The following is a 22,518-nucleotide window of genomic DNA, read 5'->3' on the forward strand; positions in this document are numbered from 1 at the left end:
CATGCTTTTAAGTAAAACAACAAAACAAAATATCAACAATAATACAAAGTTATATAGAATCCATAAAGTGATGTGTGAAGAGAAAGGAAAATCTGGAAACCCACATACTGAGAGCGCTCTGTTAAAATCAAGGAAGCCCAAATCCTAAAACAGAAAAAAGAAATGCATTAAAACACAGTATTTTAAGAATCCAGTGAGGTTACCGTAGATGCACATTTTAACGTTTCATTTACTCAGGACATTTTTTTCTTTCTCTTGGAACATTGCCATATTTACTGTAGGAGACCATGTGAATGGCAGTGCAGAGATCTGCCTTCTCAATGAGCCCTTCAAGTTTTAAATATCAAATCGGAGTCTGGAATCCCAATGAAAAGTTGATCTAATAGGCCACAGAGAATGAAACTGCTTTCTAAATTGCAGTTGCTTAATTTCACCATGTTGAAAACAATCTGTATACTTTGAAAGAGACACAACAATTTACAGGATGAAAATAGGGCTATGTGAAACCACACAACCCTTCCCATAGAGCAGGAATAACGATTTCCAAAATGAAGATGCATATTGCAAAATGACAGAGTTGGTGGGGCTGAGGTGGGGTGGGCAGTGCACAGCAACCAGTGGAAGGCACAGAAGAACTGATTCGAGAGGCAGTTCTGTACTGATTAGTTGTATCTTAGTCTCGACGTCCCCAGGGCTCAACTTATTCCCTGGCAAGAAGAGACAGATGGATCTCTGAGCTTCATTTCAATATTGAACCCAAAGACTCTTTATAGGAAAAGATTTGAAAAACTTTTTGGACAGTTGAACAAATTCCTCACATCCTGACAGGGTCTGGCACTGTTCAACCCTCATGACACTAACTATAAAGCATATCTCATAATATTACTGTGAGAAGAGAAAAAAAAATCTACCTTAGTGGCAAAAATTATACTACATATCCTATTTATACACTGCAGCATAGAAAATAAATGTCTGTTCCTTTCCTGGCCTCTAGAAGCACTCTCTGAGATAGAATCAACTAAAAACCCTAGGGCTATGGCTGTGGCCAGAACACCTGGCCTGTGTTTCTCTCTCTGAAAGCTGCAAGGTGGTTCAATGTGAACTGTCACCTAACAAGTACCCTGCACGCTACATGTTATACAGAACTTCACCACTGCAGAGGAGATAGTGCTAGAGAATCATTTTTCTACCAAAACCCTGAGAACAGCCTGACATTCTTGGAAGATTATTTATTAGAATAGACTAAGGTACAGCCCTGGAAATAAAAACCTTGGAGTAGCAGAGTTCTAGAGAATCAGAGAATTGAGCCAGGAAGACTGATGATATCTCTGACTTATCCAGGTATATTACCTTTTTTTTTTAAATTTTTTAAAATGTTTATTTATTTTTGAAGGAGACAGTGTGAGCAGCGGGGAGGGGCAAAGAGAGGGAGACACAGAATCCGAAGCAGGGTCTAGGCTGTGAGTTGTCAGCACAGAGCCCAACATGGGGCTCAAACTCACGAGCTGTGAGATCATGACCTGGGCCAAAGTTGGATGCTTAACCGACTGAGTCACCCAGGGGCCATGGTGTATTACCTCGTTAAAGCTAAGGCCAATTAATAATTCTCATGGGCAGGGCCAAACTTTAGATTAGAATAAGTACTTATTCAGGGTTGAGTCTCAATTAACCTTCAGGTTTAGGGAAGAAGAAAGAGGTTTAAAGATCATAGTGACCCCAAGAAAGCAGGACAGAAGCAAAGACATGCTGTACTGAAATGTCTACAACACATGCTTTCTCCAGAACCATCCTATAATACTATGAAATATCTTTTTGCTTTGACGTTATCTTTTTGTTGTGAACTGTGTCTTCTAGCCATAATGTCTGCAAAGCAAGAGGGACTGAATCAGGAACTGCAGGAACAATGAGTGTACATAAAAAAGCTCTACAAAAGACTAGAGATGTTTCAGGCAAATGGAGACCTGTGTTTCCACATAAGCAAAATGAGAGGTTTATAACATTAGATGGTCTCCTTAAATTTCCTACGGTTCACAAATTTTCATAATTTTATACAGGTGATATACTATAATAAAGATTATATATGCATATTACTTACTGTTTCTTTTAAAAAATACTTATGGATATAGCTGTGTTTTTCTAAACGTCTCGTTCGTAATACTCAGTCTTGTAAGTCTGGTTCCATAATAATCTATAATGTAACTACTTCCATCTGAAGGTCCAACAATCTAGAAGAGAAAATTTTCAAAATTACCACTTTACAAAAGATATGTTCACAATAATTTGTGTTTACTTTTCTTGGTTCTTACTAAATTATTTCAGTAGCACCAAAATACACTTAAACTAACTTAAGCAAATACAGTAACTCAGTGGCTCATGCAGCTGGAAAGGATACTAGAGAAATTCGCAGGATCACAAGGCCTCAAGGACTGAAATTCGGGGCCCCCAGAGGTCCTTGGTTTGACCTCCCTGCCGTTTTGCAACCCTTGCCTTCATTCTGCAGAGGCATTCCCGCTTGGTTGCCAGCGGCTCCAGATTTACATCTTCGAAGCTCAGCAGCTCCCAATAGAAAGAAAGTAAAATCTTCAGAGTTTATATACCAATTCCAGGGAAGGACTTTGATCTGTTTGTTTTTTATGCCTATTGCTGGACAAATTACTAAGGTCAAGGGAATAGGATTAATATGATTGGCTAGGCCAGGCTCCCTGTAAGAGGTGAGGGAGTGTGACTGACAATCCTTCCAGAAACCACATGGAATGAAAGAGACAGAAAAAAAACACATGCTCATTACAGTCATCTTGTCCACTTAATCACATTTCTGACAACCCAGTTGACAGGATCTCTACAAATTATCTTTCAAGGTAGCAATCTGCGAACAGTGGCCTTAGGAATACACAAAGACTTACCAAGGTAGTTACCCAGATGGTTTTAAGGGAATCAATTTTGAGATCCTTAATTCCCATACTCTTTGTAAAAGTGACCCAACTGATACCAAGCTATGGTGGAGATGTCCTGCTGGCTCCCCACTCCCTCCCCTCTCCCCGAGGTCCTCTCTCTAACGTGAAAACATTAAACCACACCTGCTATCAGAGCACACCTGAATCTTATGATGGTACATTGCCTCTGAGTACCAAAGAGATCACGCAAAATAAAGGACTTCAGGAAACCTTTAATCAAGAGTCAAAAACAAAAAAATCAAGAGTCCAAACATATGCTCTGCCTCATCTTGTTCAAAAGATGTATTCCAAATAACATTTTACTTTTTTTGCTTATAATTTGCTAAGGGGTGCCTTGTTGGCTCAGTCTGTTGAGTGTCCGACTCTTGATTTCAGCTCCAGTCATGATCCCAGGGTCATGGGATTGAGGCCTGTGTGGGGCTCCACACTGAGTATGGAGACTACTTGAGATTCTCTCTCTCCCTCTGCCCTCTGCCCCACTTGCAAGTGTGTATGCACACTCTTTCTCTTAAAAAAAAATTTGCTTAGATTTAGAATATGTTTATGCTGTTTTGATAGTATATCAACAATTATAATGACAACAATCCAGTAATTACAGAAAATTTTTAAATCTTTTAATTTTAATGAATCATGAAAATCATGATCATGAAAATGATCAGAAGATTTTTCAAACATAAAAATATATTACGTTAGGATAAAATTCTCTGGGAGAATGGAACCAGAAGTAAAAACTCAAGGAGAGGGGTGCCTGGATGGTTCAATTGGTTAAGCGTCCAATGTTGGCCTAGGTCGTGATCTCACAGTTCATGAGTTTAAGTCCCTCGTGGGGCTCTCTGATGTCAGAGCAGACCCCACTTCAGATCCTCTGTCTCCCTCTCTCTGCCCTTCCCCCAATCATGCGAGCAGGCACACACACTCTCTCTCAAAAAATAAACATTTTTTTTTTTAATTCAAGGAGAGGGGCACCTGGGTGGCTCAGTTGGTGAAGCATCTGACTTCAGCCCAGGTCAGGATCTCGCGGTTTGGGAGTTCAAGCCCTGTGTTGCGCTCTGTGCTGACAGCTCAGAGCCTAAAGCCTGCTTCGGATTCTGTGACTCATTCTCTCTGCCCCTCCCCAACTTACGCTCTATCTCTCTCTCTCAACAACAAATAAATATTTTAAAAATCTGTTTAAATAAAAATTTAAAAAATTCTGGGAGATAAAGAAACTAAAAATTAAAATGGTTAGCGAAGGGTTCATTCGTGTCTTTTTTTAAATGAATGATATTTAAAATTCTATGGTATTTATATTCTGTTGGATATATTTTAAAATTGATGTAACAGTTTTACTTAAATATGTCAATATTTGGAAACCAGAAATTACATCCTTTGCAACTATTTAAACTTATGATGTAAAACTTAAATGTCAACTTAAAAACATGTGGAGGGTAGGGATAAAATATATATATATATATATATGTATTTCAGGGGTTATACAACCAGAATTTGAAGAACACTGCTGGAGAGCATGCTTCGTTTTTACAGTAAGTTTGGCTTTTAAAACTATTCGACAAGTACTGAATTGCTACAACACTCCAGGCACTGTGCTAGGCATTCTACACACAACCGTGAATAAGATAGAATCTCTGCCAACAAAGAGCTTATACTAGTGAACTATAAATGTTAATACTCATATAACATTTATAAAGAACTTATGTACTAAATACCATGCTAGGTGCTGTCATGCATTTTGACTTATTTTCCAAAGATGAAATTCATTTGGCTTGACATTTATGAATGTTATTTAAGAGTTTAATTAAACCTTTTCAGTGGCCCAGGTCCCAGAGGAAACTACTTTGAGCATTAAGCTAAGAAAGAGAATGGTGACTAGGAGTTACAACATGGTTTGAGACTGTGTGAGGGGAACAAAGAAAAAGGAAAGCCCAGCCTGTAGAAATAAATCACATGGCCAAAAACGGCCTGATTTGGAATATGTGCATAGATTGGAACCAGGCCTTTTATCCCATTCTTTTTCTTCCTTTGCCATCTCCCCTAACAACATTTATCCCTGTTGAAAAAAAATATTCAAAGCTGGAAATAAGGAAAATATATGATTAAGTGACCTATTGATAACATGCATCTAATAAGCCTACCTGAGGCTCCCTTACTTCTCTTAGGACCCAGATGTTTTACAATCTTATAAAGTTAGCAGTTAACATGTAGACAAATAATAATGTTTTCAGTTTTGTTTCCTCTGTTCTATAGAGAAGATAGCCCCCAAAGATACCATTTATTACCTGCTAATACATGATCCAACTTTGCAACTAACTTAGTCATCTTATCACAGCATTTCTCTCCACTCAAACTATGTTAATTCAGCTCCTCCACATCTAGTTCTAGCGAGGTAATTCCGGTCCTCCTTCCAGAGACTGGTTTAGCCTGGGCGTGGAATCTAATTCTAGCCAACCACCTATGACGCAAGTTCATTGTTGGCATAGCCACCCTTAAGAAGATATGTGTGAGAGGAAACAATTTTTTGTCTATCTCTGAAAGTCACTGTACAACAAAGTGATGCTAGCCAAAGGACCTGAACATGGAAAAAAAAAAAAAAAAAAAAAAGAAGAAGAAGGAAGGAGAGAGGGAGAAATAGGAGAGAAGAAAGGAAAGAGAAAGGGGACAGTCCTTTATTACATCCTTTAGCTCTAAATCTTGGGGCGCCTGGATGGCTCAGCCAGTTGAATGTCTGACTTTGGCTGAGGTCATGATCTCATGGTTCATGAGTTCGAGCCCCGCATCAGGCTCTCTGCTGTCAGCACAGAGCCCACTTCAGATCCTCTCTCCTCCTCCTCTCTCTCTCAAAAATAAATCTTTAAAAAAAATTAATAAATCTTAAAACTACCTTATCTCTAGATTCTTGGTATATCATATAGTAAACTATATTATTGAAGCAAATTGAAATTGAGGTTCTGTTACTTATAGCCAAAAACACTTGTTTTCAGTGCCTCCTACATGCTACCACCAGATCACCAAAGCACAGCACTTTCTCTGCTAAAACAATTGGAAGAGCTGCCCCAAAGACAACCAAATTAAGTCACTATGGGAAAGCACTAGATGAAAGGAAAATGTAAAGAGAAAGCAGTCAATAACTAGCTGTAGGATGAATCTTCTCTGGATCTCAGTTTTTCATATCCATATGAAAAGGAACAGAATAAGTTGATCTATACGGTACTTTACAATTTCTACATCTTGTATGACCTTGCAATTTAAATATAAACACATGTATAAGGTGTTGTTAATATACTCTTCTATGAACTATCCCATCAAAGAGGAAATTGTTCATCTGATTTAATTTTTAAGAAAACTATCTGCTGTAAAATTTTTAATTATTCAAATCCATATTCCCTCATCAAAATCAAAAATTAAATCTGTTTTTAAGCATCTTATATACACTTATGTACAATATATGTGCCAATTATAAATTCCTTTATAATGAGTATATTACTGAGTTGTTAATTATAAAATCACAAGTCTAAAAATATCCCATACTGGGAACTTTTTTACTCAGTTAAATAGGCCTATGTCCATTTGTTCATTGACAACACAGTATAAAACCTAAAATTATAATTATAGGGGCGCCTGGGTGGTGCAGTCGGTTAAGCGTCCGACTTCAGCCAGGTCACGATCTCGCGGTCCGTGAGTTCGAGCCCCGCGTCAGGCTCTGGGCTGATGGCTCAGAGCCTGGAGCCTGTTTCCGATTCTGTGTCTCCCTCTCTCTCTGCCCCTCCCCCGTTCATGCTCTGTCTCTCTCTGTCCCAAAAATAAATAAACGTTGGAAAAAAAAAATTTTAATTATAATTATAAGTCTGTTTCTCTGCTAAGAAATAGCCTGAAACCAGGGCACCTGGGTGGCTCAGTCAGTTGAGTGTCTGACTTCGGTTCAGGTCATGATCTTGCCGTTCATGAGTTTGAGCCCCATGACGGGCCTGCTTTGGATTCTGTGTCTCCCCCTCTCTCTGCCTCTCCCCTGCTGGTGCTCTCTCTCAAAAAATAAGTAAACATTAAAAAATAAAATAAAAAAAAATAGCCTGAGGCCAAATTCTATACCATGATGTATTTCCATTTGATAAGCTGGGGCAGATTTATGAAATCTATGGGTCCAATTAATGGAGGTTGCTACAAATCTTCATCTTCTAAGAAGGGAAACAGGAGGTCCACTACACTGTGGGAAGCTGTTTTGTACAATGGGCATCAACGTCTCTTGTGTGAGCAGCCTTAAAACCACAAGAAAGCTACGTCAAATACCTCTATATTAGATTCCTGGGGCTACTATAACAAGTTACCACAATCTTTAGTGGATTAAAACAATATAAATTCACTCTCCCACAGATCTAAGGCCAGAAATCTAAAATCAAGGTATCTCCAACAACCCCACGCCCTACAGAGACTCTAAGGGGAGAATCCTTTCTAAGCCTCTTCTAGCTTTTGAGAGCAATCAGCACTGCTAGGCATTCTGTGGCTTTTGGCCATATCACTCCAATCTCTGCCTGTGTCTTTACAATGCCTTCTTTTCTGTGTCTGTCTTTTCCCCTTCTGTCTCCTATAAGGACACTTGTCATTGGATTTAAGGCCTACCTAGATAATACAGGATGATCTCTTCATAGCAAGATCCTTAACTTAATCACATCTGCAAAGACTCTGTTTCCAAATAAGGTAATCCTCCCAGGTTCCAGGGACATAACATGGGTATCTTTTGTCCTACCACACCCTACTTCTATGAAAATGGTGGAGGTTTGAAGGAACTGAGTGGAATTTAATTTCTTCTTTAATTCGTTTCTGATCGTCTTCACCATGAGATTTTATTTGCAGCTTAATTGCAAAAAAATCTTGAATTGTTTACTTAAAAGGATAGGCTTTTCTATAGATGCAAAGTCTATAGCAAAAAAATAAATCAGGAAACCTAGAAATACATATTAAAGTTAAGAATGTTAAGTGGTCACCAAATTCCCTGTCTTTTTTTGTTCTTTATCTTCTAATCTCCATTCTAATTCTAATTCCTGCTCATACACCTAATCACACAAAAAATGAGCATACACTTAACTTGGTATATGAGCTGGATACATGTTTATTTTTTTAAAAAAACATGTTCTTTGAATATGCTTTTTTAATTTATTCAAATAATATTGTTGTGGATCTTGTTCAGTTTTAAACTGTTTTCATAGTATGCTATAATTTTAAGACATTTCCATATGGCATACGCACATCTAGGTAAGTGCTTGTAATTGCTGCCTAGCATTAGAGAATGCATCCATTCTCTTATCAGTGTTCACATCTAGGTTCATTCCAACTTCCTGCTCCCACAAACAGGCTACAACATCTCTGCTCATGTCCCCTTGTGGAAGCAATACAAATTTTTTAGAGTAATTGCCCAGAAGTATTTTTTTACATATTAGTTATTCAGGTGATTCTGTGAATCACCTATTAGTTTACTGTATTCATTTAACTATTAGGATCTCTACCTTGTTAACTTGCAGAAATTATTTGTATATTCCACACATCAATTCCTATTGCTAGTATCCTTTTATTTAGTCTATTAAGTGTTAACTTGGTGTTAGTCTATTAAGTTAGTCTATTAAGTTAGTCTATTAAGTTAGTCTATTAAGTGTGTGTGTGTGTGTGTGTGTGTGTGAGCGGAGAAGGGGCAGAGAGAGGGAGACACAGAATCCGAAGCAGGATCCAGGCTCTGAGCCGTCAGCACAGAGCCTGATGTGGGGCTCGAACCCACAAACCGTGAGATCATGACCTGAGCCGAAGTCTGGTGCTCAACCGACTGAGCCACCCAGGTGCCCCATCTCCTCAATTAGCTTTAATGTGAAAGTTCCTCTTCTCCTAGGTATACATCCAAAAGAACTGCACAGGGGCTTAAATAGATACTTGCAAACAAATATTCATAGCAAAAATTATTCACAATAGCCCAAACGTGGAAACAACCCAAGTATCCATCAACAGATGAATGGATAAACAAAATGTAGTATATACATACAATGGAATGTTCTTTAGCTATAACAGGGAATGAAGTTCTAAAACATGCCATATTATCAATGAACCTTGAGAACATTATTTAAAGTAAACTAAGTCAGACATAAAAGGACAAAAATATGATTCTACTTATATGCAATATCTAGAATAGGCAAATTCATACAGGCAGAAAGTAGACTGGAGGTTACCAGGGGTTGGGAGAGTGGGAAATGGGGAGTTATTGCTTAATGGGTACAGAGTTTCCATTTCAGGTGGTGAAAAATTTTGGAAATAGATTGTGGTGACAGTTGTACAACATTCTGAATATAGTTAATGCCACCAAACTGTGTAAGTTAAAAAAGGTTAAAATGGCAAATTTTATATTATATATGGATTATTTTTTACCAGATCAAAAAAGAGCTTACTTCATTTGAACTTTATTAATGTTATAGTTTTGTTTGTAAACTTTTGATTTTGTTAGTGGAAAATGTATTTTGTTTGAGTATATTTAAGTAACATTCGAATAAAAACAAATTAATTCAAGAAAAAAATGTGGTTAGAGGGTGGGTGATGGGTACTGAGGAGGGCACCTTTTGGGATGAGCACTGGGTGTTGTATGGAAACCAATTTGACAATAAATTTCATAAAAAAAAAAAAAAAAAAAAAAAGAAAAAAAAGAAAAAAATGTGGTTACCTGTAAGTACTCCAATATCTGAACTTCAGCAACAGCAATCTATGCCCTTGCATATAATGGCTTTGCATTGTCAACAAAGTCATACTGGCTTAGGTAACTCAAATTATTTTACAAATTTAAATGTTATGCAGAAACTAAAAAGGGAAAGGAAAAAACTAAGAACACTTTATACAACTCTATCAATGCACCATTTTTCTATATAATGCACTTAGGAGTTTCTCCATATTAAGAATGCAAGTTCAATACTGGCAAGATCAAATCATCTCCTAAAGACCTACTAACCTGGTGAAAAAGTAAAATGACCCCACTGTCTGCAATTACAGGATCATGATGCAATATGTATCCACCCTAGTTCTCCCAAAAAAAATACATGCATATTCTTTTAAAAGTCAAATTACATTTCTGTGTCCATAACTGACTTCTGCGTGTGGTTAATTTTAATATGAGGCTATTAAAACTATCTGATTAGTCACATTTAAGCACCAGGGCACCTGGGTGGCTCAGTCAGTTATGCTTCTGACTTCGACTGAGGTCATGTTCTCAAGGTTCGTGGGTTCCAACCCTACATTGGGCTGGGCTCTCTGCTGTCAGCACAGAGCCCACTTGGGATCCTTGGTTCCTCACTGCCCCATTTCTGCTCATGCATGCTCTCTCTCAAAAATAAAAAATAAACATTTAATTTTTTTTTAACATTTATTTATTATTGAGAGACAGAGAGACACAGAGCGTGAGCAGGGGAGGAGTAGAGAGAGGGGGAGACACAGAATCTGAAGCAGGCTCCAGGCTCTGAGCTGTTAGCACAGAGCCCGACGTAGGGCTCGAACTCACAAACTATAAGATCATGATCTGAGCTGAAGTCAGTTGCCTAACCAACTGAGCCACCCAGGTGCCCCCAAAATAAACATTTAAATAATAAATTAAGCACCAAAATTCCTACATAGTGCCAGAAATTATACATTCAGACCCCTTGACTTCATCTGATTTAAAGACTTGTTAGTATAAATCCTTAATAACCAATATCAATATTATTCCTCAAGAAATGAATAAGATTCATATATTATATATCTCCTGAGGAAAACACAGCTTTGGGATGATTCTCAAAACCAGTTAAAGATACTCTTTACTTTTTGAACATTCCTTTAATTCACTAAATAAAAATCTGCCCACCTGATAAATGAACTAAGTGAAATCTACCTAGTTAAGGTCACATGACAGAGCAGAGGCTACACAAATTATTAGCCTCCTCAGTTTTCTAGTTTATTTCCCCAATAAATCACACCAGGGTTAAATAAACAATACAGAGAGCTATTTGAAGGAACTGAGATCTATAAAACGTCTACTGCTTTTTATATATTGCTGCCCGACATCTAGTGAACTATCAAGGACTTTGATCCACTTTTCCAGCACTGGTAACAGATTTAGGGTGATTACATGATTAGTCCTTTTTTTTGATCAATAGTATGTGTGTCACAGGGCAAGGATGTAAGCTAGGCATTGGACAAAACAAACTGGCTTACACAGAAGTGAACCTACAACTTAAGCCTTGCTTATGTTCTACACTGAAAAGCATAGGTTTTTAAAATTTTTAGTAAAATTCAAAGAATTTAAACAAGATAAAATCAAGATAACTCATTTTTATTTTAAGCCTGCAGTTCTCAAGGAAACATTTTATTTCTGATAAGTGGGATCTTATTATCAGACCACTTTGGGGATAGAGTATAAGTTTCTCTAGCGCAGGACCTCAACTTATTATACCTAACTGGTACTCACTAAACCCGTTTTCACTGATGGCATAAAACCTACTATTTATAGTTTATCGTATCCAATTTTATTTTATTACCTCTCAAGTGACACCAGGAAATTTAGAGCTTTAAGGGCCTAAAGAAAAAAAAAAGCACTTTTAAAAACTATCTTTTTTAGCTTCTCACTTTCCCCATAATTCGTACACAGCCACACTTTTCACAGGGTGTACTGCATTCAGTTCAAATCAGCCAAAACTTCTGATGGCATACTCTTGGTTTAGCAAACTACCAGTGCTATAGGGAATTTTAAAAACTTTTTTTCTTTTTTAAATGTTTGTTTATTTTGGGGGTGGTAAGGGGAAGGGCAGAGAGAGAGAGAGAGAGAGAGAGAGAGAGAGAGAGAATCTGAAGCAGGTTCCACACTGTCAGTGCAGAGCCAGACGCAGGGCTTGAACTCATGAACTGCAAGATCATGACCTGGGCTGAAGTCAGACACTTAACAGACTAAGCCAGCCAGGTGCCCCAAAAACTTTTCTTTTTTTCTAAAGAAATTTATGAGTGAAAAGTCAAACCTGGTGTTTGAAAGTTAAAAAAAAAATAACACAGAAACAATATATAATGCAGTGCTAAAAAAAATTATCTATATTAAATGCCAAACTAACAAGATATTTTATACATTTTTAAAATTAATTAATGTCTTGAAATTATGCTGCTTTTGTGAATTTCTACTATTTACATAGTTTATTAGTCCCTTAAGGAGATAGACTCTGTAATGCTAATAGGAATAAAAATGAAAGTAATTTCTTCCATGATGCATAGAATTTTTTAAATTGTCACAAAGCACCGCTGATGTACTTTCTTCCAACAACTTTCTACATTCCAACTCATATTTCCATTTTCCCTCTACCCATCCCCATCTTTCTGATTTGTGGCCATCTTGTCTCCACTTAAGAGAGGAAACATTCTTTTCTTTTTGTTTGGCACAGTCCACATCAGTGGTTTTGGTATTGTTAAAAATGTCCAGGGGCGCCTGGGTGGCGCAGTCGGTTAAGCGTCCGACTTCAGCCAGGTCACGATCTCGCGGTCCGTGAGTTCGAGCCCCGCGTCAGGCTCTGGGCTGATGGCTCAGAACCTGGAGCCTGTTTCCGATTCTGTGTCTCCCTCTCTCTCTGCCCCTCCCCCGTTCATGCTCTGTCTCTCTCTGTCCCAAAAATAAATAAACGTTGAAAAAAAAAATTTTTTTTTAAAATGTCCAAATTGTGCAAGTAAGGAAAGAAGTTTAAAGGAAATCAAAATATTCTCATACTTATTCTGATAAAAAAATTAAATGCCTAATCTATCCATCATGACATACATATAAAAATGTATAAGCACAAAAGAATGTTTATTTTAAAATCCTCAGAACTGCCTTATAAATAACTATATATATATTGTAATTATATACAACAGCTACTTATAACTGAAACTGTATGCTACACACATATCACTGATTTAGATTTTTGTTGAATGCACAAAAAAGCTGAATTAATTCTATGTATTGTTTCATACTATTAATTCACACTGCCATTTCCATACTTTTTAAGAACAGAAAAAGAAGAAACTTAAAAAGTTTATTACATAAACTCATTAAAGTATTTTCAGTAAATACAGTGACATGTAAAGCTTACTTTAGCAATATATACATTATACTTTATATTATTTTGGTTCAAAGTTGAAATAACTAGACCTATATTTTTAAAGAGGATTTTCCTAGATTTTTGTTATAAACACTGTGAAGCAAGTATGTTTTTATAGGTCTTGAGTTCATGCACAATATGTTTCTGGGATCACAGCCCAATAGAAAAACATTGCTATTCACTGGGGAACAATATTTAATGGCAAAAAGAAAAAAAAAAAAAAACCAGAATGGAGAGAATGAGAAAAGAGAACAAACAAAAAGATGATGGACAAATGTAAAAGGTCTATGAGAAATTGGAAAAAACATATTTGGGACAAAAACATTAACATAGTTTATAATATTTATACTAAAAACATTTGATTTGCTGAAAAAATAATCTTTAAAAACTAAAGCAGTCAACATCACATGTTAAGTATATTAAATGTCATGTAGAATAAGGCTATATCTCCTATTTTGGCTACATTTGAAAACTTACATTTTCTCCAATCTGAAAGCGGTCTAAAACTAAAGTGGCAATACCTATTAACATGCCTTACTTAGAGAAATTTACTGCAGAAATTCAAACACTCTAATTCTGCCTCAATATTTCTTAATGCGATAGTTTTAATTCAAGATCTTTAAGAAACAAACTATTTGTTCTCAAAAGTTCAGGCATTCATGTACCAGAAAGCAGTAGCTGAATCAAAAAACTCCATAATCTGATATAAATAAAGCTATAAAGCAATGACGTCACCAAAGAAAGAACCTAGTGTGAAAATATTACCTAATGGGTTTCAAAGACATTGAATTATGGATATCTTAAAGAATCCCAATAATACATTAAGTTCCTTGGATCCTCATTTGAAGTGAGAAATCCATTTCCAAGCATATGTGCACAAGTACCTTAGCCTCTTCATGCCTGCTTGCCTGTCCCACAGTCAGAGAAGGCAGGATATTTGGTTAGGCATATGTTTATGAATAAAGACAGGAAAATTCCAACTTTGAAACCAAATATTTTCCTTGTTTAATTCTGGTATCTTATTGGTCCATATGCTGCCTCCTCCTCACAGTATGGTACCCTCCTCACAGTATGCTACCAAAATCTCCTGGATTTTGACTTTCTTTTAAAACATAAGGATTAACATGAAGCAGACAGAATTGAGGAGTGGAAATATTGTATGAGAAAGAAGACCAAAACTGATGATGCTCTACATACATAATGACACACTTGCTGAAGACATTAGGTGCTCCATAAATGCGTACTGAAATGCTGTTTTGTGACATTTGTTGTGATAAATTTATCTCCTTCTCTAATTTAAGAATCCTCATGAGTTAACCACCACCAGTTCAGGGTAATTTAATGTAAAACATCTGGTGGCCCTTTTAAATGCTACAGGATAGCATTTCACAAACTTGCCTGCCTCCACACCAGTGCAGCAGGAGAAAATGAGGTTAACACAGAGAAGCGGAGATGAGTGTCAGGGGAGTCCCCAAATACATCATTTGATCCTATGGATTTAGTCTTGCCCAAGACCAACCCATTCCTAGGTTTTCTTTTTCTTTCTTTCTTTCTTTCTTTCTTTCTTTCTTTCTTTCTTTCTTTCTTTCTTTCTTTCTTTCTTTCTTTCATTCCTAGATTTTCTACAGACCTCCTGGACATTGCTTTTTTCCTTCTGGCTTAAGCTAGCTGGATTTCAATTTCTGTAATTTACAACCAAGAGAATACTAATATACAGTGCCTGTCCATTAAAAAAAAAAAAAAAAAAAAACCACAAACATTGTTTCTGCCTATATATGTTCATATGCAAATATCAGATCCCCATCAATATTCTATTATAACAGTTGACAATGTGGCTGTGACCATCCAGGAAAATAAATAATAAATTCAAGAAATAATCTTAATCCCTATTAGAGATTCATAATACAAATTATAAAGACTCTTAGAAGTTATCCGGTAAAGAAAGCTCAGTTGAATTCACATTTACAAATCATATTTGAGCACTGAATCCTTTCTTTATGAAGTTCTTACGTCTTTTAGAACTACGAACTGGTAGAACACAGGTTGGGAAATGCTACTTGGAAACATAGCTATGATCCCTGAGATCTAGTATCTAAAGAAAAACTGAAAAAGTATTCCTAACTGCTTTCTAATATATTTATTCTTAGTTTTTGTTTTTTGTTTTTTTTGAAACAAGAAAGGAATTTATTTCAGTGAGGCTAACATTGGTAAGATGATGGACTAGGTTCTCAAAATGCTGGAAATATTTGTAGATTTCTATCACAAAAATGTGGGTCAAAGGTGGGTGGTTACATGAAGGTGGGGCAGCAAAGGTCAGGTTGATCACTGTCTGGGGATCAATCCTGTGGGGTCTTGCTGGTTCAGGGCAATTCTTATTGCTTGAGGGGGAGGTTTCAGTTCTCATCAGGGGATACTTTGCCCCACAGGGTGTTTTTGCCTGAGTTAAGAGATAAAGTGTGCTTTCTAATATATCTAAAATATACCAGGAAAAGATCACAGATCACAGTTTGAATGTAAAAGTAGTTCACCTTCTAGATTGAAACTAACTTACCTGCATTGAAATAAGAATGAAATCAATTAGGCTCCCAATTCCACAAAATCCGACAGTGCAAAACTTTAACAAACCTAGAAAAGAAGATAAATTCATTTAAAACTCGGAAAGTCTTATAACTATTAATTTTTGTTTTCCAACAAACCATTAGGTATACTGTACCACAAACTCTTTATATCAAGAATATAAAATTAACACTTTAAAAAATCAAATCTTCACCTGAAAATATGAGAAAGGTTTAAAGGACTCTCTATATAAAAAAGACACAAAAAATGATTAGTTCACCTAAATAAATATTATAAAGTGAAATAAGAACTCAGTGTATGGATGCCTTGCCTGGGTGGCTCAGTTGGTTAAGCGACTTTGGCTCAGGTCATGGTCTCATGGTCTGTGAGTTCGAGCCCTCAGTGCAGGGCCTACTTGGGATTCTCTCTCTCTCCCTCTCTCTCTGCCCCTACCTCACTCGCACTTTTTCTCTCTTCCTTCCTCTCAAAATGAATAAATAAGCTAAAAAAAAAAACAAAAAACAAAACAAAACAAAAAAAAAAAACACCTCAGTGTAATCTCACAAAATTTCTTAAGAGAAAAGGTCTAAAGAAATAAATCTTTAAATCTCAGTACACCAGAATTATAGAACATCTTTTAGTCCTAAAACCCTTATTTATTTATTTAGACTTAATACATATGTGATCCAAGTTTTAATACACATTTACAATAGAAAGTTCAAATAAATAAAGATTATCAAGGCACAGAAAAAATAACCAGGAAAAAACATTAATCTTAGAGTTAAATTACAAAATTTTATTAGCAACGCAATTATCTTTATCCTATACTTAATTATCTTATAATTATCCTATACTTTTTTTCTAAGCATCTCATGATTATTAATTCTATACTCAAAATCAATAATTCTGTGTACTATATACACTTCTGCCTTCAGTCCCAACCTTAGAACTAAGGTACTAAAACAGATAATAACAGAGCATAGAATCTAGGACATATACAACGATATTACACAAAACATGATGATGAAATAGAGGAGGCAGATTGGGGGTGGGGGTGGGATGAGTAATCTCTCTTCTATATTTAAACTTAAATTGCTTTCCAGACATTGCATTTGCGATATAAAAATGGTAGGAAACAAGACTTTTCGTGAAAGGGTAGTTCTAAGTATCAACTACAAATAGATGCCAGCTAAAATCACAAGAGTGGATGAGATCACCTCCTGCACACAATTTGGAAATACACAAATAAGACTGAAATATGTAGGTACATTACATGATTATTTCTCCCTTTTTAGTATTAGACAATTGCACATACAGCAGAATAGTGTTTAAGTACTAAGATAACACATGTTGGAAATAATTTTAAAACTATGAAAATATATAGATTATATAAAATTATGCTTTTAGTTTTCTTCAAAACAGTTGTTATGTTCCGTCTTTGTCTCATGGAAGTCCCATCAAAGGACGGTCTTTTATCTGTTTTATTTACTCTTGTGTCCTTAGTACCTACAGCATTACATCATATCACAGGGAGGATGTTCAATATTTGTTACATGAATGGATAAATGGTCTCAGCTTTTCTGTTTCCTAAAGACCTCTAACTTTTTAGCCATTATCTTATATAACAACTCCTTAAATTATTTTATTCATTAGTTATGTTTTATTATAGTTGCCCAGGGAACTTGATCCACTGACTTGGTATATTTTATCCATTCACTTATTCATTATATTTCTGAAATGCGTCCCTCTTCATGTAGCATTTTAGTGTAAATTTGGAAGTACCATAGAGGTTCCTTTCTTTTAATTTTCTTATAAAAAGATTAATGTCAAGAACGGTCCGAGAAAAGATTAATGTCAAGAACGGTCCGAGAAAAGTTTCTCTTTAATTAATTGCTACTCTATGAAGAAAACATAACCATGTCAGATCCTTTACTCTTGTCATGACTTCTTCCAACAATATTCTGTAGCTCTTGTCATTTCTCAGGCGACTTCTTCAAAGCAGTCTTCCTAACCTGCCTGTCTAAAGCTGCATGCTGCTTCCTGCCACATCTCCCTTATTTATTGCCTTCTTGGTGCCAATTAAAAATCTGTAACGGCCTCATTTGTTGGTTTTCATTCATTCTCTTTCTTCCACTGCCATGTAAATTCCTAAAGGCAGAGTCCTTATCGATTCCTTGAACAGTACCTGACAGACAGTAAAAGTCTGATAAATATTTCTTTTATGACTATCAAAAAACTAGAAACAATCTAAATGTTTAACAGGGAGGAACTGCCTCAGATAATCAAGGTACACCTAGTAATAGGAGAGAGTATTATTCAGCTGTTTAAAACAATGATGTAAAATATATTTATTGGCAAAGTGATGGGACAACACTCAAAAGAGAACGATAATGAGTTCATGAAAATCTTGATATTCTGCTGGCTGAATCCCTACTTAAGGGTTCTTCAGAAGAATGAACATGAGAGGTTCCTGTTCAGATAAAGTATTATAGATAAGGGAATGATATGTGTGTTTGAAACTTTGGTGAGTGTCACCTACTTCTAAAGTAACACATTTAAAGAAACTATAGAACATGGCAATGCAAGCTGGTGCAGCCACTCTGGAAAACAGTATGGAGGTTCCTCAAAAAACTAAAAATAGAACTACCCTACGACCCAGCAATTGCACTACTAGGCATTTATCCAAGGGATACAGGTGTGCTGTTTTGAAGAGACACATGCACCCCAATGTTTATAGCAGCACTATCAACATTGTGTATGGAAATGTGTGTGTGTAAGCCACACGACATTGTGTGTGCAAGCCAAAGTATGCAAAGAGCCCAAATGTCCATCGATGGATGAATGGATAAAGAAGATGTGGTATATATATACAATGGAGTATTACACAGCAATCAAAAAGAATGAAATCTTACCATTTGCAACTACGTGGATGGAAATGGAGGGTATTATGCTAAGTGAAATTAGTCAGAGAAAGACAAAAATCATATGACTTCACACATATGAGGACTTTAAGAGACAAAACAGATGAACATAAGGGAAGGGAAACAAAAATAATATAAAAACAGGGAGGGGGCAAAACAGAAGAGACTCATAAATATGGAGAACAAACAGAGGGTTACTGGAGGGGGTGTATGAGGAGGGGATGGGCTAAATGGGTGAGGGGCACTAAGGAATCTACTCCTGAAATCATTGTTGCACTCTATGCTAACTAATTTGGATGTAAATTTAAAAAAAATTTTTTTAATTAAAAAAATAAAAGGATATATGCAAAAAAAATAAAGAAACTATAGAACAGATCCAATATGATACTTAAGTATTTAAAATATCTGCAAACTAACCTACAGCAACAGAAAGCAGATGAATGTTTGCTTTGTAAAGAGCAGGACAAGAGGGGCCAGAGATTACAAATGGGCATGAGGATGCTCTGGGTAGTGACATATATGGTCATTATCTTGATTATGGGGGATTGTTTCAAAGGTGTACACATATGTCTAACTTATCAAACTGTACATTTAAGATATGTGCATTTTTAACGTTTATTTATTTGAGAGAGAGAGAGTGGGAAGAGGGGCAGAGAGCAAGAGAGACAGAGAGACAAAGACAGAGAGAGAGAGAGAGAGAGAGAGAGAGAGAGAGAGAGAGAGAATCCCAAGCAGGCTCCATGCTGTCAGTGCAGAGCCTAACATGGGCTCATTCTTACCTACGTGAAATCGCGACCTGAGCGAAACCAAGAGTTGGATGCTTAACCAGACGCTTAACTGACTGAGCCAACCAAGGTATGTGCATTTTAATGTATGTCATGTATACCTCAATAAAGCTGCTTTAAAAATTAAGGAACGGGGGCGCCTGGGTGGCGCAGTCGGTTAAGCGTCTGACTTCAGCCAGGTCACGATCTCACGGTCTGTGAGTTCGAGCCCCACGTCAGGCTCTGGGCTGATGGCTCAGAGCCTGGAGCCTGTTTCCGATTCTGTGTCTCCCTCTCTCTCTGCCCCTCCCCTGTTCATGCTCTGTCTCTCTCTGTCTCAAAAATAAATAAACGTTGAAAAAAAAAATAAAAATTAAGGAACGAAGTTAACTATTAAAAAAAATTTTTTTGAAAGTTTAAAATCATCACAAGGGCACCTGGGTGGCTCAGTCAGTTAAGCATCCAACTTTAGCTCAGGTCATTACCTCGCGGTTTGTGGGTTTGAGCCCCGTGTAGGGCTCTGTGCTGACAGCTCAGAACCTGGAGCCTGCTTCAGATTCTGTGTCTCCCTCTCTCTGCCCCTCCCCCACTCGTGCTCTGTCTCTCTCTCTCTCTTTCAGAAAAAAACATTAAAAAAAATTAAAAATAAAAAGAAAGTTTAAAATCATTACAGTGATTTACATCTTGTTTCACTTCAAATACAAACCTATAATATTAACTATGGTTCATCTATTTCTGTAAATTTAACACAAGGGTTAAGTTTACTAAAGGAAATTGCTAATACTGCTACTTTAAACTTTAGTTTTCCAAATATAAAAATATTTTATGAAAATAAGATAGGAAGGACACTGAAGGTTAAAAGAGATAATGAGAAAAAGTAAAGACTCAGATTAATACATGACACATGGCAAACATCTGAAATGTTAGCCCAGTCATTACTTCTGTTACCACTATGATTATTATCAATTGAGAAATGTATACAGCATAAATCTACATTTTTTTTTTATTAAAAATTTTTTTTTCAACGTTTATTTATTTTTGGGACAGAGAGAGACAGAGCATGAACGGGGGAGGGGCAGAGAGAGAGGGAGACACGGAATCGGAAACAGGCTCCAGGCTCTGAGCCATCAGCCCAGAGCCTGACGCGGGGCTCAAACTCACGGACCGCGAGATCGTGACCTGGCTGAAGTCGGACGCTTAACCGACTGCGCCACCCAGGCGCCCCCATTTTTTTAAACGTTTATTTTTGACAGAGAAAGAGAGAGAGCGCGCGCATGAGTGGGGGAGGGGCAGAGACAGAGGGAGACACAGAATCTGAAACAGGCTCCAGGCTCTGAGCTGTCAGCACAGAGCCCGACGTGGGGTTCAAACTCACGGACAGTGAGATTATGACCTGAGCCGAAGTCGGACACAACCAACTGAGCTACCCAGGTGCCCCTACGTTCTTTATAATAGGATCATCTAACCTAGTCTCATATCTTGTAAATTCCTTCTGCCTATGTTACTACCAAACTACCCAAAGTTCTCTTCCAATGTGCTGTGCACTCATAGTTTTCTCATTCATCTCTGCATTTATATGTGCTGCACTACTCTCTGCCTTGAGTCCTCCTCTGCACACCTTCTATTCCCAATCATCTAGCTCTAAGAGTTGGTTGAAACCTCTAGAAAGTCTTCTCTAATGCCGCCAGGATGAATTTAATACTATTCCTAGATGCTCCCAGCCCTGCCCTGAACTTTCAGCATAGCACATAGCCCATGGTATGACTTATTATATATTCTTATTTATCTGTCTTCTCCTATCCTTTCGTGAGCACCTGGAAATCAGTGCTGTGTCATTCCCATGCCTAGTCAATGTGATTACTGAAGGAACAAACTATATCAATAGTAAATTATCTTATTTGCAACCAAACGCTGATCAGAACACAAAGTAGCATATATTCTAAACAGCAGTTATCAAAATCAATACAAACCATTACTCTTGTAGATTTCATTATTTTGAGCATAATACCAGTTTTTTTAAAAGTGAGGTATCTGTGAACTACCAAAACTTGATTGCCTTTTTTCCCCCAAATAAAAAAAGTGTTAGGTCTCTTTGTGCAGACCTTATTTACTAATTTCTTATTGTGAAAAGGAGTATCAATTTTAGATTTTAAAAACTATTTTAAAATTCCAAATAAAAGTGTTTCTAATCAAGAAGGATCCATTTTTATCCTGAACCATTACCATTATATTCTTTCAAAAAGATTATGCTGACAGATTATATTCATAAAACTCATGTTGAGTGTATTTTATTTATACTTTAGTAACCCAAATATTATATTTTAAAAACATGAATGCAATAAAAGGATTTGGGTATAAAATAAAAAGAACATAAATTAATTTTGAGTATTTAAGAACATTTTTGGTATTTTTTCTTTTACTACGGGTTGAGTCTTGCAAACACTGCTCTCTGCATAACTGTTTTACAGAATGCAGATTATTTCATATTGAAGTTGCTATTTGCCAAACCACAGGTGTTCTATAATGATTTGGTAATTAGCTATCATTATTCTTTTTGTGTCTGTACCTATAAAAGAGAGTTCTCAAATCTTAGAACAATCTAACCTACAAATCCCTTTATTTGTCCTATGATCTGTGGATATTATATACTAGTCCAGACTGGTAACTTCAAATTAAAAAAAAAAAAAAAAAAGGAATAATTAAGCAAAGATTTTTAAGATTTGGGCTTAAAGACACTTTGTTATTCTCATAATAAGAAAACATTTACACTTTAAAAGGAATACCACTGTGAAAAGAGTATCTCTCCTGTTAACTGCTTCAAAAGAGCTATTATCTTTGAGAATCCATAACAGTTTAATGCTACAGATGGGCAAAACAAAATATGCTAGTTATTCCCTAAAAAAAAATGACAGATGTTACAGTTAAGAATACAAAGACAGATGGGGCACCTGGGTGGCTCAGTCGGTTAGGCATCTGACTTTGGCACAGGTCATGTTTTCGCGGTCCGTGCGTTCGAGCCCTGCATCAGGCTCTGTGCTGATAGCCTGGAGCCTGGAGCCTGCTTTGAATTCTGTCTCCCTCTCTCTGTCCCTCCCCTGCTCACACCCTCTCTCTCTCAAAATAAATAAACATTAAAAACAATTAAGAATACAAAGACAGAATGCTATTAGAAAAATAAGATTTCAGGGTGCCTGGGTGGCTCAGTCAGTTGAGCATC

General features: G+C 36.6%; 1 protein-coding gene across 5 annotated transcripts in view; it reads right to left on the reverse strand.

Annotated features, from left to right (window-relative positions):
• The window catches only part of TM2D1 (TM2 domain containing 1), a 92,440-nt gene that overhangs the window by 42,864 nt on the left and 27,058 nt on the right, over window positions 1-22,518 (reverse strand). For 3 of the 5 annotated variants that reach the window (XR_015254749.1, XM_086717150.1, XM_086717151.1), the window contains exons 5-6: window positions 15,612-15,685; window positions 2,096-2,225 (exon numbers count right to left, since the gene is read on the reverse strand). Coding sequence is in view for 4 of the 5 variants with exons in the window: in XM_086717150.1 (XP_086573276.1) it covers window positions 2,115-2,225; window positions 15,612-15,685 (185 nt within the window). In the remaining variant the exon portion in view is untranslated. Of the gene's footprint in view, window positions 145-182; window positions 708-2,095; window positions 2,226-15,611; window positions 15,686-22,518 lie in introns of those variants that run through there. The other 2 variants (XM_086717148.1, XM_086717149.1) reach the window with 2 other exon arrangements.

Source organism: Puma concolor, chromosome C1 (genome assembly GCF_028749965.1).
Source record: "Puma concolor isolate L17-30 chromosome C1, mPumCon1.1.hap2, whole genome shotgun sequence".
NCBI classification, from domain to species: Eukaryota; Metazoa; Chordata; class Mammalia; order Carnivora; family Felidae; genus Puma; species Puma concolor.